Source organism: Athalia rosae, chromosome 1 (genome assembly GCF_917208135.1).
Source record: "Athalia rosae chromosome 1, iyAthRosa1.1, whole genome shotgun sequence".
NCBI lineage: Eukaryota > Metazoa > Arthropoda > Insecta > Hymenoptera > Athaliidae > Athalia > Athalia rosae.
In genome coordinates this window covers 13,138,806-13,153,260 of record NC_064026.1, presented here as the reverse complement: position 1 = coordinate 13,153,260, position 14,455 = coordinate 13,138,806, and the positions used below count along the sequence as shown (strand labels likewise).

At 40.2% G+C, this 14,455-nt stretch overlaps 1 protein-coding gene across 1 annotated transcript; it reads right to left on the bottom strand.

Moving 5' to 3' along the window:
* Positions 1 to 3,197: 3,197 nt before the first annotated feature.
* LOC105687008 lies at positions 3,198 to 5,479 on the bottom strand. The gene is made up of 2 exons (XM_012402312.3): positions 5,050 to 5,479; positions 3,198 to 4,552 (listed from the first exon to the last, which is right to left on the bottom strand). The coding sequence occupies exons 1-2, from the start codon at positions 5,270 to 5,272 to the stop codon at positions 4,284 to 4,286; spliced, it is 492 nt and encodes a 163-aa protein (XP_012257735.2). The 5' UTR covers positions 5,273 to 5,479; the 3' UTR covers positions 3,198 to 4,283.
* Positions 5,480 to 14,455: the final 8,976 nt, after the last annotated feature.

Sequence of the window (14,455 nt, the reverse complement as noted above, 5' to 3'; positions counted from 1 at the left end):
TTGGTAAAGAGAATTTAGTAGTTCATGTAACTCGATTATGAAGAAGAGAATTTGTTGACCAAGAATATCCCGTTGCAAGTTCCTTCATTGTTAAAATCTGAACAAACTAAACTCAACGTTTACCAGAAAATGAAGATCCCCCCCCCCCCGAACCTGCATTACCGCTAATCCTCAAGAGACACGCGGTAGACCTACCATGGGGATTTCGCGCGTCGTGAATACTCGTATTGTTTGACCCTTGAAGATGACATAGGAGCAGCATTTAATCCTCAGACGTATCTCGCACGACGTCTCTACGTGGCTACACCTATCAGTAGCTGACAGAGCTGACAATTACGTGCCACGTGCTGTAGAGACGAAAATATTGCCAATCGATCTCGTGGCTACTCTTCACTTTTCACTCGACCCTCAGCCGCCCCTGAACTTTAGGATAACGAGTCAGATTGAAATGTATTGCTTTTTCCCTGCATCGTAAGAACCAAAGGTGAAGCTCACCGGGAGCAAGATACTCACACATTTCATTTACCATTTGTACCCATCGTTGTTTTAGTACGTTGGTTCAAAGACTGCAGCAATTGTGGTGGCAACAGTTCACGCTCTGAAAGATCCAACGTACTTTGGACGCCGGTAGATAGTTATGACAAAGCAACCTGGAGTGGATCTTCAATTGGCATGATCATATTGTACGTTACGAGCGCCATAAACTATTGCGTATTCTTGACTGACCAGCGATCTCTGATCTTTGCACTGTTCGAACAATGGCTCGAATTATTACGGAGTTTGATTAAAAATTTAAAAATACGCAGCGTCCAGAAAAGAAGTTTGTAAGGTCACGAATTCACGCGCTCTCCATTCATCTTTACAACCGTTATTCGAGGGGGACGTTTGCGATGGATGTGCGACGGTAAACAACTACTGGAAAGAGAAACGTGAAGGGTGCAAAGTGATCTATGTTAGGAGGAGTCGAAGGGCGGGTTCGAAGAGGCTCAGTCATTGTTTCGGCGATGTTTCAACGATTCGTCCAATTCTAGGAATTCGACGTTTCAATCCGGAAACCTCGGTAATCCTCGAATCGACTCTGTCTTCGATCGCGATCCCGTGTTGGAACGGTGGACGAAGGTGTGCGCACAACTGAGAACGCGAACGAGATGCCGGGTGATTACCGAGAATGAGAAAACCATCGATCCCAGTAGACTTCCGAGTCAACGCACATCAAGTGCGACCTTCTTTCGTCAAACGCGAAATGAATTTTCACCCACCTCATTCGCAACCCAACACATTTTCCAAGATTTCACTTGTCAAATGCCGTATGTGAATTCACTTCGCACAATTAATGACACAAATGATCCAACGAAGCAACGCGTCAAACGTATCTAATGCCAGTTCATGTTCATACCTTTCGTAATATCCGCCATTGTTTCATCGAATGCCGGTTGCCATTCCTTTATGTGGACCAAAACAGCTGGCTTTTTCAACCCCGAGGAATCTCCTCGAGTGAAACACAGAAGTGTTTGTAACGCTTCCCTGGAGAATCGATTCAATTTACCCCCCCCCCCCCCCCCATCTCGTACTCTGTTCTCTACTCTTTGTTCTCCGTTCTCTGCCTATATTCTCTGTTCTCTGATCCACTGCCTTCGCTGCGTCCCGTTCTTGACTTCAATCGCTCAAAGCACCAGAGCTCTTTGCATCGCCGCGTTGCGTTGTTCTGCGTCTACTTTGTACCTACCCTCGAATATCAGTGCATATAGTACGTATGGTAAACTCCGAACTAGGACGATTTCATCTACGCTTTCATCCCTCTATTCATCCATCCATTCATCCATTCATTCATCTATCCTTCCTTCCTCCCTTCCGTTTTTTCCTCCTTCCCTCAGTCCGGTGCTGCCCGACTTCTTCTTCTTTCATCCTTTGCGCTTACCCCTCTCGTTTCCATTCCTCCAGATTTTCCTCAACTCCATCAACCTCTGAACCATACCGTCGTGCCGCCCTTATTTTCTTCCTGGAAAAATATACCAGCGACGTTTTATGAACAGCTAAGTAAACACGCGGGGCCACCCACGGAGTGTTTCGACATACATATACATGTGTATGTACACACGTATACCGTATCCGTGGTCGACCTGAAATCGGGCTTATTTTGTTGTTGGCAAACTGGATTATTAACACTGAAGTTTTTACCAGTGATTTAGGTTGAATTGCCGTTAATCGTGCGCCTTTAATTACGACTCCATGTTCCTGCTTAATTACAAAACGAGCCCCGATTCATTTGCATACATACGTAAACTGAGATCAAAGTTTTCTCGAGCCACCTGCAGCTGTGATCCCTTTACCGATGTTCTTTCTCAAACGTTTATAAATCAGTAAAAACAAACTTCTTTTTTTTTTTCACTTTTAGGTTGAGGCTTTGAGAAATTTTTATTAATTTTTTACCTCGAAGATTTTTGTCGAGCTTTATGAAAATTTAATTCGTTTCACTAGGGAGGATGTATACCCAACCCTTTTTTTGCAAGTTACCTCCGGTGTGTCATTTTTCGTTTTTTTGCTTCCTTCATTCGTTTTTACTTGGTTTTTTGTCTTTTTTTTTTTTTCTTCTCCCTTGTTGGAATAATTCTCACTTCGGGACGTTACTTTATGGAGGTCATAAATTTCCTGAGAGAGAGTTGAAAGCATGCCAACTTTGGAATCTATGCATATATAATCTTTTTATATACGAACCCATAAGAGCGCCTTCGCGAAAAAATCAAGTATTGGTAACCAAACGTGCTGAAATATAGATCCTCGGAAAAATCAAGAATACTCAACGGTAACCGTTTGTGCCGACGTATCTCTTTTGTCTTATTTTTTATCGGCAAAAGGTTATCTGTGCACGTTACAGCTGATCGAAATGTAGTACGTTGAAACAACCAACCCCATTTTATCGAGACTGTATTTTCACTTCGCTTTTATTGTTTTTTTTTTCTTTTTTTTTTTTTTTGTCGCTTCATGATTTTCTATTACGTCTCGCTGTATACATATATCAGAGTATCGAACCATCGCCGATATTTGCGTGACTTCGCAAATGTGATTTATAATTTATGTACGTATACATAAGTGATGTATACATTGTACAGGGTCTCGGTAGTCGTAGTCATTCTTAAAATACAATATTTCACAAGTCGCGGTATGAGATTCTAGTTGTAATGAGATTCTTTTTATTATTTATCCGAGTCGACGGTGCTTTTAGAACAGTTATATACATGTACGATCGCCTGAATATGGAGATGCGATACTACGGAACGTGATAAAAAAATGCGACACCACTTTAGAATCACTCGAGTCGAGGCTCTAGAGATATCTTGAAAGATCACGCATACTGAATATTAATCTATTCTCGAAGGAAAATTTGTATTTTCAAGCGGGTTCAGGTATTTTCTCTCATAACGTCGCACGGTAAGACGTAACCGGGGCCGTTTACGAGCCGTATAACATTATTCGATTGTCGAAAACTGCTTACTCTGAACACTGCGCAGGAATGTAGACGTATAATAGGTACGTATGTACGTACATGTATACTTAGATGTATAATATAAATTGTACGTTTATATGAAACGTCAGGCCTTGCATAGTTTAGGACAATAAATATGCTGTCTGAATTTTCTTACGAGCCAACATTAAAAAGTTTCTACCGTTGTTAACGCTCTGCCACCGGGAGAAACTTGCTGTTTTTTTTTTTTTTTTCTTTCCTCAATTTTCTTCACTTTTTGTTGCACCGGCAGTGGCATTGTCGAGCTGTGCTGGAGTATACGGTATAGGTATACCGTATACCTATATAATATCATGCCAGGTCGTATACCTGTTTCTTTAATTCCTCAAGTAGCTTTTATTTTGAATCGTTACCACTGCGTTTTGCTAATTTAACATTGCAACAACACGAGTTGCGTTGTCTCGTGTTTCTCTCGAATAAATCAAGGTGTCTTCTAGACAAATACGCGCTCATTGAAACTTCTCTGAGAGCTTGCGTGCAACATGCCGTTGGTTACTACCGCAGGTAAGTGTGCATGTAGAAGCGATGATTTAGGTTACTTTATTTTACTGGAACATCAACGTCCACCTTGTCCAGTCGTTATTATCATTGTCACGCAAAGCTGACGATGCGAAGCAGCGTTTTCTCGCCAACCCCAGCTGTGATATTTATTATCTCGATCCAACGACAGTCGAAATTATTTGATCGTCGTAAATCTATAAACTGCTCTTTCCGTCTCAAACGCTTTAAACGTTAGAAATTTTCGTCGTCCTGAAATAGTTTACTTTTTTCCTTTTTTCTTTGTCTTACCACCGGCGACCCGTTTCTTTGGTATTATCTCGATGATGGGGGGCGTGGGACCCGGATCTGGCCAGGGGATATAATTTCTGGGCGCCTTAAATTCGATCTCTAAACTATTCTTCATTTCATCCGCCTTGAGATACCGTCGCGTTGATCGGAGCAAAAACATTTCTTCCCCTGGCTGCTTAGCGGGAGCAACCTTATCCGGGATAACATTCACCTTGACGCAACCTTCTTTGCACTTTTTACCTAGATGCGACAGAAGAACGAATGTAATTTTTAGACGTATTATGCTCCCAAGCCACCTCGTTCGTCAAACCGATAATGTACAGTTGCAGCAGAAAGCTGATTGTGAGACAGAAAGATTGGATGACGAAGATATCTCTCGGACAAAGCAGTGATTAAGATGAAACGATATTTCCTACCCAACGTTTACGAGCTCTGAAACCAAGTTCCTTTACAGTGGTGAAAGCAGCACATAAAAGTGATCGTACCAACGATTTATCACCTTCCATCCTACACTCCGTCTTTCGTCAACCACTACCAGATCGCTAAGCCTCGCAATGTCGATTCCGAGTAAAGTTTACCTTTCGGGAAAGTACTGTACGCGAGCAGCTCAATCCTTCTTTTTTATACATACATAGCTATCTCTCGTAGTTCGATGTCGAAATTCGAAGAGTTAGCCGACCAGGAAGATGAAGGAGAAATGATGAGTTTTACTCAAACAACTCGTAACTCCCACTCACCGTCAGAATCCATACACGAAATATCAACTTTAGGGACTCCCTGTCCGGAAAACGTTCCGTTGTCTCCAAACTCCTGAATCTGGCCAATTTTACTTGCCACCTTAATGCTCATTATGTTATTGCCTATCTCGTGGGAAACCTCATCGTACGGAGGCTGGAATGATGCCGTGGGGCAAATTGGATGGATGCACTTGCCGCAGCAACCACATTCTGGGGCCGTCATAGCGTATGCACTTTGATAACAAATTTTCAACAGTCAATAAGAACACACTCGACAAATTGGGTTCTTCAAACAATACTTATTGTTAGTCGAACTCAGAATCGAGATAAATTTTTATGTATAATTTTAATTCAAAAAGGAATTTTGGTGAAAAATTAGAAAAGTAATTTTAAATCGAAGAGGTTGTGGCATGAGAATGCTCACGGCATTTTGGATCCCGTTTTTTTGTTCGAATAAACAACTGACAATCGTATATCCTGCGCCGTCCGTGGGACAAAAATTGCTGCCTTATACGCATGAAAAACTTGGCGTGAATTCTTATCGATGTTCTGAAATACGACAGCAACTTAATATTTCCAGTTCTACCTTATAGCCGATATTATAAAATTGATATAAGATTAATGTTACAGCTGAACGTAACAACGATAAAAGTGGTCACACTTTAAGGGTACTTTTGCGACGGGCGGGTTCACGACACGAGGAAGTTATATATTTATAGATATTCCGGTAATTCGTGGAGAGGGGAAGGGAAATGCGAAGCGAATGCGTGATACGATAGATCCGAGGGTTCAATAAATGACAAAGGGTGCCATTTATCTCGGTAAAGTCGCTACGTCATTAACATACAACTATATACGTGTACGAGCGATACGTCACGTACAATCTCAACGGTAGGTCTGAAAGGAGAAGCCTAAAAAATTGTCTCGATAAAATCTTCACTGCACTGTTCAAATAATTAGCTCTTTAATCATAAGATATGCCGGTACGGGGGAAGGCATTCTATTCGACGCTGACAATGAGTTAGAGACTGACAATGAGTCTCAGCGTTCTCATCACAGTGTGCAGTTACACCGCACCGCAGTAAATACGAAAACTCGAAAATATGTATTACTGGTTTTATCTATCCGTTATAATAAGATAATTTATATTATTATAAGAGATCATAGAATCAACCGCGGTCTTCTATATTGGTCGTCATAATTAAAACACGTCTCCCGATCATGTAGCTGAAATATGTACTCACAAAGTAGAGGAGAGCGATTCTTTATAAAATTGGAAAAAAAAAAAAACCTTTCAACGCTGAGAAGTTGATAAGTATTGAGATAAAGCCGGAGGTGGATGTAAGCTTTTTCACCCATGAAAGAGAAGAATTATCTACAGGTACCAACTAAGTTCTCGAGGATTTCTTTATCGTAATAAAACATGAGAAGAGAACAAAAAATAAACTTATAGTTTCTATCTCGTTCTACGAAACACTCAGACCTACGGTTTTTAACGGGTAGAAAACTCACAGAATCAGGGTATATAAAATGAGGGAGATGTAAATTCTCGTAGATTGTGCGACCACGCGTTCTTTATCTCTCGAGTTTGCGAGAAGGTGTATTTACCGATAGTATAAGAGATTATAGTTTCCTATGGTAGCGGGTCTACGAAAAGGTTTGGAATTATTATTTTTCTATCTTGTTATTAAATTTTTCTCAGCAAAGCGCCGACGGGTGTTCGGAATACTTTAAATATTCTCGCATCAACCTCTTCCGCGAGTTCGCTGTAACGGAAGAGGTATTGATAAGATTTATAAAACTCAAGTTTCTTTTCAGGGTTCTCTTTCGATGTGGAAATGAAAAGGTACTTTAGGACAATAACCGATTGAAGTATTTGCGAACAAGGTATAAAGTGGGATATATAGATATATCCGTATAAATATGAAAGGAAAAAGTAAGAATGAAGAGACCGGCGAAACATGAAAGGGAAAGGCCGAAGATAGCCGCATATTTATAAAGCAGTGTTCAAACTCGAAATAGAAAGCAGAAATTTTCAACCAAAGGGGTAGGTATCTTCAGCTGACACATTCCAGGCACGGTTCTCAACTCGTGGTTATTTTCCACGTAAAATCACAAAAATGCTCGGGCAACGATGGCGTGAGGCTGCATATACTACACCACTTCAGCACCAACTCAGCCTCGCTCGCGAATCGCGACCCACCTGAATAGAATTCCAATGAGCGAAAGCTTGCGGGTGTCTGGGGCGAAGGGGTGAAGGGGGCAAAGACGGAGGCAAAGGCGAAGAAGACCCGTCGACGTGGGGTGAGGCGGGGGGCGTATCTTTCACCCGGTTGACATTCGCGAAACACAACATGCGATAAATCCCAATTTTATTGAAACGTAAATATAAGCTTGTGTGCGTATACATCCCGTATGGATTTTCCGACGGATGGAAATCTTCCCTTGCCATCTCAGCTTTTTCGAAACACCATAACTTATACAGCCATTTTCTATTTTTCCTTCAGTTCTACCTAGGTTTACATGTGAAATTGTCGAAATTCTACAGGTTGATATTCTGAATATCAGGCTTGTAAGGTATCTGAGAATTTTGAAAAACCAAAATAACGATCTAGTCAATAAATACAAATAAAATTTATTCGTATGAGTTGATTTGATCTGCAGCGGAAACAGCCAACTTATCGAAGTGACGTGAAGTTACCTCGGACTTTCGACGTCCCGAGACATAAAAATCGCAGAGATTTGAGATTCAAGGACTGCTTCAGGCGAAATTTACAAGCTACCGAATCACCAGCAACACATTTTTACGGGTAAATTATTCCGATCTCCCCCAAGACGCAGCAGCCAGCTTGTTAGAACATTGATTTTACCTGGTGTGAAAAGTTAATAAGCCATCATGCATGCATTGGGGACACGTAGTCGAATAAAATTCTTCTTCCACCGTGAGTAAGTTGATAAAATTTATAACAGAGCTAAAAAAATAGACCCTAATTTTTCCCCACTCTTATTTCACGCGGTGTAAAGGGCGTTGCGGCGTTAGCTAGCGTCAAAGAAGTTTCCAGTTTTCAAAGATCTTATCGATGTCCTATAGATTAAATTACTTTGAAACCGCTTCGGAGCTTAATAGACGAGTTGCCAAACTCTGGTAGTTTTTTTGTCCTCATCTCCTTTACTACAGTTCGCTGATTTCTCATTTATTTCCATTTGAAGAGTAGTTTATAAAACAGAAAGGGGTACTTCCAAGGGTGGACCGTATTCGAGTACCAACCTGCATTAACGTTCAAGGGTACTCAAAATCGAGTGCATAAGATTATGCAAATTTTTACTCGCTTTACTAGAAAAACGTCTAAGATTACAGACAGCGGCTCTTTCGCAATAACCTTGGAACATGAACTTAAAAATAACAAGTTATACTTCAGAACAGCAATTTTTCATCTCTCCATAATTCAACACTTCCAAATATTTACTTTACTGATCATTTTCTCGCTACTTTTTTCATAATATGGTCAAGCAATTCTGATTCAAAGATGTATGTGATTGACTCTGTAAATGAACTTGGTACCGCAGTAACTCCGTAAAGGGTTTGGTACATTATCCTTAGACGTATAGTATACGTCCAACCGAACACACTATTACTTTCACATTATTTTGATGCGTAAATTTGAAAGTGAAAATTTCAACGCACGACTCGAACAAGCTAATAACTGACGATAACTCAACGAACATTTCGTTTATTTACCGGGTAAAAAATGCATATCAATCCGATTCAAATGTGAGCGAATATGTTTATTAAATATCCTATTATATTATAATGAGTAGGTAGACGTCGGTAACCGCGGCGAGGAATATCAGTTGAACCACGCCGGCAAAGGGTAGAAAAAAATCTCTGTTACAGATGTGTGATTCAATCCTGCGGTGTATGTGCGTATTTGAATATGAATTGAAGCTGTGGCCGTACTGAGAAGTCATGCGTTGAGTGGCCGCTGAAATTCTCGCTCGCAGACAAGCCTTCCTAATTAAGGTTCGGAATCGGTTCTCTGTCAAAGCGGAATTCCAATCGGTAAAAAGATTTCCGGAACATGAGAAAGCGGATACATTCGTATTACGAGGGTGAGCGGATGGGATACGCTTTGATGTTCAATTCTCATTCAAACATTCAATTAAAATTCTCCAAGTTCGAGAATTCTTTAATCTACGTCTCCTTCCCTCTCCCCTCTGCCCAACGTGAATAAAAAAAACCTAGTAATTGCTCAGATTCTCAGATTTACTTGATGGCAAAATAAATATGTGAATGTAACGAAGTAAATGTTATACCTCGTTCAAATTTGATCCTCAGAACGCGGGGATAAAGGAAACAAAATTCAATGTATATAGAACTGGATAGATATAATAAGTATCAATACAGAGCATCGATATCTTCAATATTCGACATCCCTCGATATAAATTTCTATAGGTCTCATGTACGGCTGATACAATGGCGTGGAAAAATGCCCGCTATCTTTATCTTCGCTCTTTATAGCTGAGATAGAGAAAATTTGTGACCTGCGATCCCCCGTAAGGGTGCGAGATTTAGAAAATTCATAGCAATACAGTTTCGTTCGAGGCTAACATTACTCGCGGTATACAAGCATTCATAATACAATATTTCAATTGTTTCGCATGATTTTACTATTTTGACAAAGAAATACATAGATTAAATAATGGCGTAAAAAAAAGCTTGTGACATAATCGGGAAATTGAAGAGAAACAACGTTATTTTCAAACAGATATTTTAGTTACACGGTAAATTCAATGTTCATATCAGAATATGAATTCAGTTTACAACAGCGCACTGATTAACATACGCAATGGGATTATCAGTTTCACAAGTTGCTTACATCTCTTTACCAGTAAATTGTAATTCTTGATGGCCAACTCATTTAATTCCTGGCAGAATTCCCTCGAACTATATTCGGTGTTATCAGAATCAATAAATTGCTGCATCTACGCTTATATTTATGATCGTATTTTCAATCCATTGAACTAAATTTGCTTCGATCGCATCTACAGAAGCGAAAAATTCCCCTTAGTTTTTATTCATGAGTCCTCGTAAAAGAGAACTTACTTTAGCGCCAAGACGTTGGATAAATTTTTTTTTCGGATTCTCCGTCCTATTCTCCAACGGAATATTGCGCACCGTTGGAGTTTTGTAAATATCTGCCGTTCGATTATTACTTGATTCAATGGGATCAGGGTTATGGGTCAAGTACACGGCGATACGACTTTTGTCATCGATTACGCACATTCTTTTTTTCACACACATTTTCCAAACAGTGAAAAGCGCGACCTGAATTGAAAAATTCGAGCGTATGCACTTGTTTATACTTCAGATTCTTCTACTCACCTTTGCAGGTTCCAGTATCACAAAGCTGAATAGGAACCCAACGTATGAGGCAAATAAATAACGTAATCCCGTTGACCACGAGTAAAACGTTGCATAAAATAGTATGAAATACAAAGCCATCGATAGTATCGCTCCTAGTAATATCCACAGAGGATAAAGAAACGTGTGCGATAAGCCATAAGCCAATCTAACCCTTTGTGTGGCGTGAATTGGTCCCATTTTAGAAATCACCTATAAAAATACGGATATCCGAGGGACATTATTGTGCTTCACACGCTCGACCCCATTCAATGCTAATGCGGTGATTGTATTTTCATTGCTCGACTTACTTCGTCATAAAATATCCTCTGATTAGAAGACTGGGGCAACCTGAGAGGCAGTGTTCGTTTGCCAATCACTTGCAGCTTTTCTGGTCTATACAATGTTGTCGACTTCATTTTTACCCCGGCTGATATTCTCTTCTCGTTGTCAGACGATATTGCAGGTGCAGCGATTTCTGAACTCTCTGGAACCGGTATAACCAGTTCTTCTGTATACCTGTGATAATTGGTTTTCAAATCTTTGGTTCTCTTTGCTCCGATGATTCACTAAATTGCATACAACTGGTCAACTCTCACCTCGAAGAGTAATCGGTAGTGTAGGATTGTGCTGGAGCAATATTCATCGCACTGTGAAACAGTATGCAGTTGACCAAACACGCCATGCAACTAACGAAAATTCCGATAACGACCTCTTCCCATGCGAAAACAAAATCTTTCATGTCCAAACGTTCAGCTGCACGACTATATTTAGGCATTGGGTAAAACGCAGTTACGAATGCCATCAGTAAACACGCGTGAGTATACGCTAATACGACACGTCTACGTCTTGTATTGTAACGTGGCAGTTGCCTGTATAGAATGTAGAGTTATTATTCTCAACTTCAATCGAATAAAAAAACCTAGATATTACCTTGCGCAAATGCCTAGCCAAGAATGGTGCCCGGCATTTATTGTACTACAAATAGCATTTTTTAAGCTTGTCTTCCATGAAAACAATTCATTGTTCAACATTCTGTAGCAGGATAGTCCCATTCGACCTGGAAATATAACGCTATGAGCCCCCGTGGAATCTAATATTGAACTTTATTTCCTTTTTTATGTTGAAATAGCGACAGCTCTTACCGTCTTGATCAAGGGGAGCGAGCCATGTTTCAATTACGAACATGCTGATCGTATGCGTCTGCACGTCGTGGATAATTACTGTTTCAATATACCTACAGTAATCACAACTTGTTACCTCCGCTTTACTCGTGTATTATCGTTGAATGTCTTAATTGATATTCTCGGTAATATTTGTAAGATCGTGCGACCTACCAAACAGGCTTAGGATCAGGATTGTTGTGCCACATATGAAGGCAGAAGACATCCCCCAGTGATCGGGGTGTGAGAAGGAGAAAGTAATCCTTGGATCCAGCCAGCATCACCCGTCGTTTTGACGAATGTAGGACATGAATAGGTGTATTTCCTTCCGAACCCTCAAGCATTATGGCTACCTGTGAGAAATTGGTATGAGTACGTACCAACAGATATTATGGGTCACGGATACCCTTGAAGAGGTGGACGGATCTAGATTTCTTCCAGTCTGCACTACAATAAGGTAGCAGTATCTATCACCCGCTTTATTATCATCCAAGATTATGAGTCTGTCGTGTTTTTTATCTCTACGATCCCACATTCCGGCCCATGCGAATAATCCCAAAAAACAAACGGTCAAATAGATTAAAAACCTGAAAACCAGTAGGGTGAAAATATTCACGACATCCATAATTGACCACGTATATTTTTAATCGAGAATGGAAAATTCGATTACCAGAATATGAGAGAATTTTCCACGACTTCGATGTATTCCGAAAGACTAAATGATTCTTCGACTACTTCAGCAGCCCGAAACGAAGCACCAATAGTACTGAGCCCTTTGCAGTGACATGACATAGTGTTCTCTGTCAAATCGTTCTCCAGTACCGTGCAATGATCCGTCCATTCTTTTTTTAGACTATTCCATCGTAAGCACTGTGCATTATAGACCTTGAAACTGTACGGAATATAATTACTCGCGTTCATCCTCTTTGGCTTTGGAGGGGGGTTTTTGTACAGGAACGAATCTAGTACTGGTGCGTCGATGTCACGCAACAATGATCGTATGGTCACCTGCGGGTACGAATAATTTCTATCATAGTTTTACGATTGCAATCTAACTTGACCTGGATGGTAATCCGTCCGATAAGAATCTTTAATGTATGAAAATATAGCCAAAGAGAAATCTCAAGCGAGCTCCAACGAAAGCCTTCTCGTTGTGTTACCTGATGAGGTAGTATTCCGACATAATATAAGAGAAATCCTTCCGTTGCAATTCCAGGTTCCACGTAAATAGATCGTCTCTGACGTTCCGTTAAATTGTCTATTTCAAACCTAGGAATTACGAATGGCTCCCAGAAATCACTGAGATCAGGATGTACGTCCTTTTTGACTGCTACTCTCAGCAAAACTTCATCCTCTTTGTCATCGAACACTAGGATTATCTTTCCCCCCGCGCGGATCATCAGCTTGTGAATCGCAATATCTGAATCTTTATAACTATATGTTGGCTTCAGAATCGCCGTACCTACCCACATAGATCGTAAAGGGTTGAAATAATCGATTGTCAATGGTTTTGCTTGTTCAGTTTTCACCTTGGATAATCTGGGTGTTTTCAACGCTACTCTCTGAGGACCCAACCAATTCAAGATCTGCTTCATAAGTAACTGGATTCGAAGATTTACCGATTTCGAATCTTCTGTAACCTCCAGCTCTTTTTAATCCACTTCGTGATTCTCGTACTGTATTGAAAACGTCTATTTTGATCTACAAATTCGTCACGTCTAAATAACGGTCCGGATATCGACAAGCGGCAAGTTCAAAGGACGGCTTTCAGGGTATTGATAAAAATAACTCACTAGAGGGAAATTTATTTTCTCTGCATGATTTTCCCACCAATAAGGATTATTCTTCAAAGTGATAACTTGAAGATCAAACATAGCTTCACTATTACTACTCAGAATAGATACGTTGACATCGGCATAGGAAGGTACAGTAGCTATTTTCAATCCGCGGTTAGTTTTTTGAACTGAGATACAAATATCCTCTGTAGGGTGTGTCAAATAATCATCTTCGTGAGGAGCCATGTATCGTGAAAACAAAGAAGCGTAATTATTCAAGCCTTCCAGTACAGCTTCGGTTTGCGTAGCTAGTCGTTTTTCCTGATGTGCCTATTTTACGAGAAATTTCATGGGCTAATGGACGATTCAATAGATCAATGGAAGAAACAAAAGTTATTCAAGTGTAGTAAAAGATAAATCAAAGACCGACCAGATCCGGCGGAATTTTGAATGTCCAGGAGTTCTCATGATTATCTGAATTACTCAGTCGACGAAGATTTGATCTCGTCAATAAATTAACTTTCGGTTTTTCCAACAATAGAGAAACGGAACTCAAAATAGTTGTTCCAATATCGAGTACATCCGTTCTAATTACAATCGGATCTTCCGACTGTTGACTTGACTCATGCAATAATGCGATAATATTATGAAGCACATCTATCGCTCTTCTGTTTGCATATGAAATGCTTCTTTCATCCGTCAACGCTTCATTATCGTCACACTCCAAAATGGAGGTCAAAGTAGAACTACAATATTTAGCCATAATGGTACTGCGCAGTTTGCACAATGCCAGGTATTCGACCTATGACAATTACGTTGAACACATTGAGATATGTCATCGTAACATTTTAAACGTACGTTTTTACCATAACATCTTTGAACTGTGCTATGAAATTTATTTTCTCCTGAATCAGAGCGTCTGACGTCTTTCCTAATCGTGTCACATCTTTCAACTCTTGTGACAAGGTGTGAACAGAGCATGACGCACTTAGAATCGTTTGAATAACTGACTGTACTTCCTGATTTACGAGATCTGTACCTATGGGAGATGCTGTTCCTAGAATAA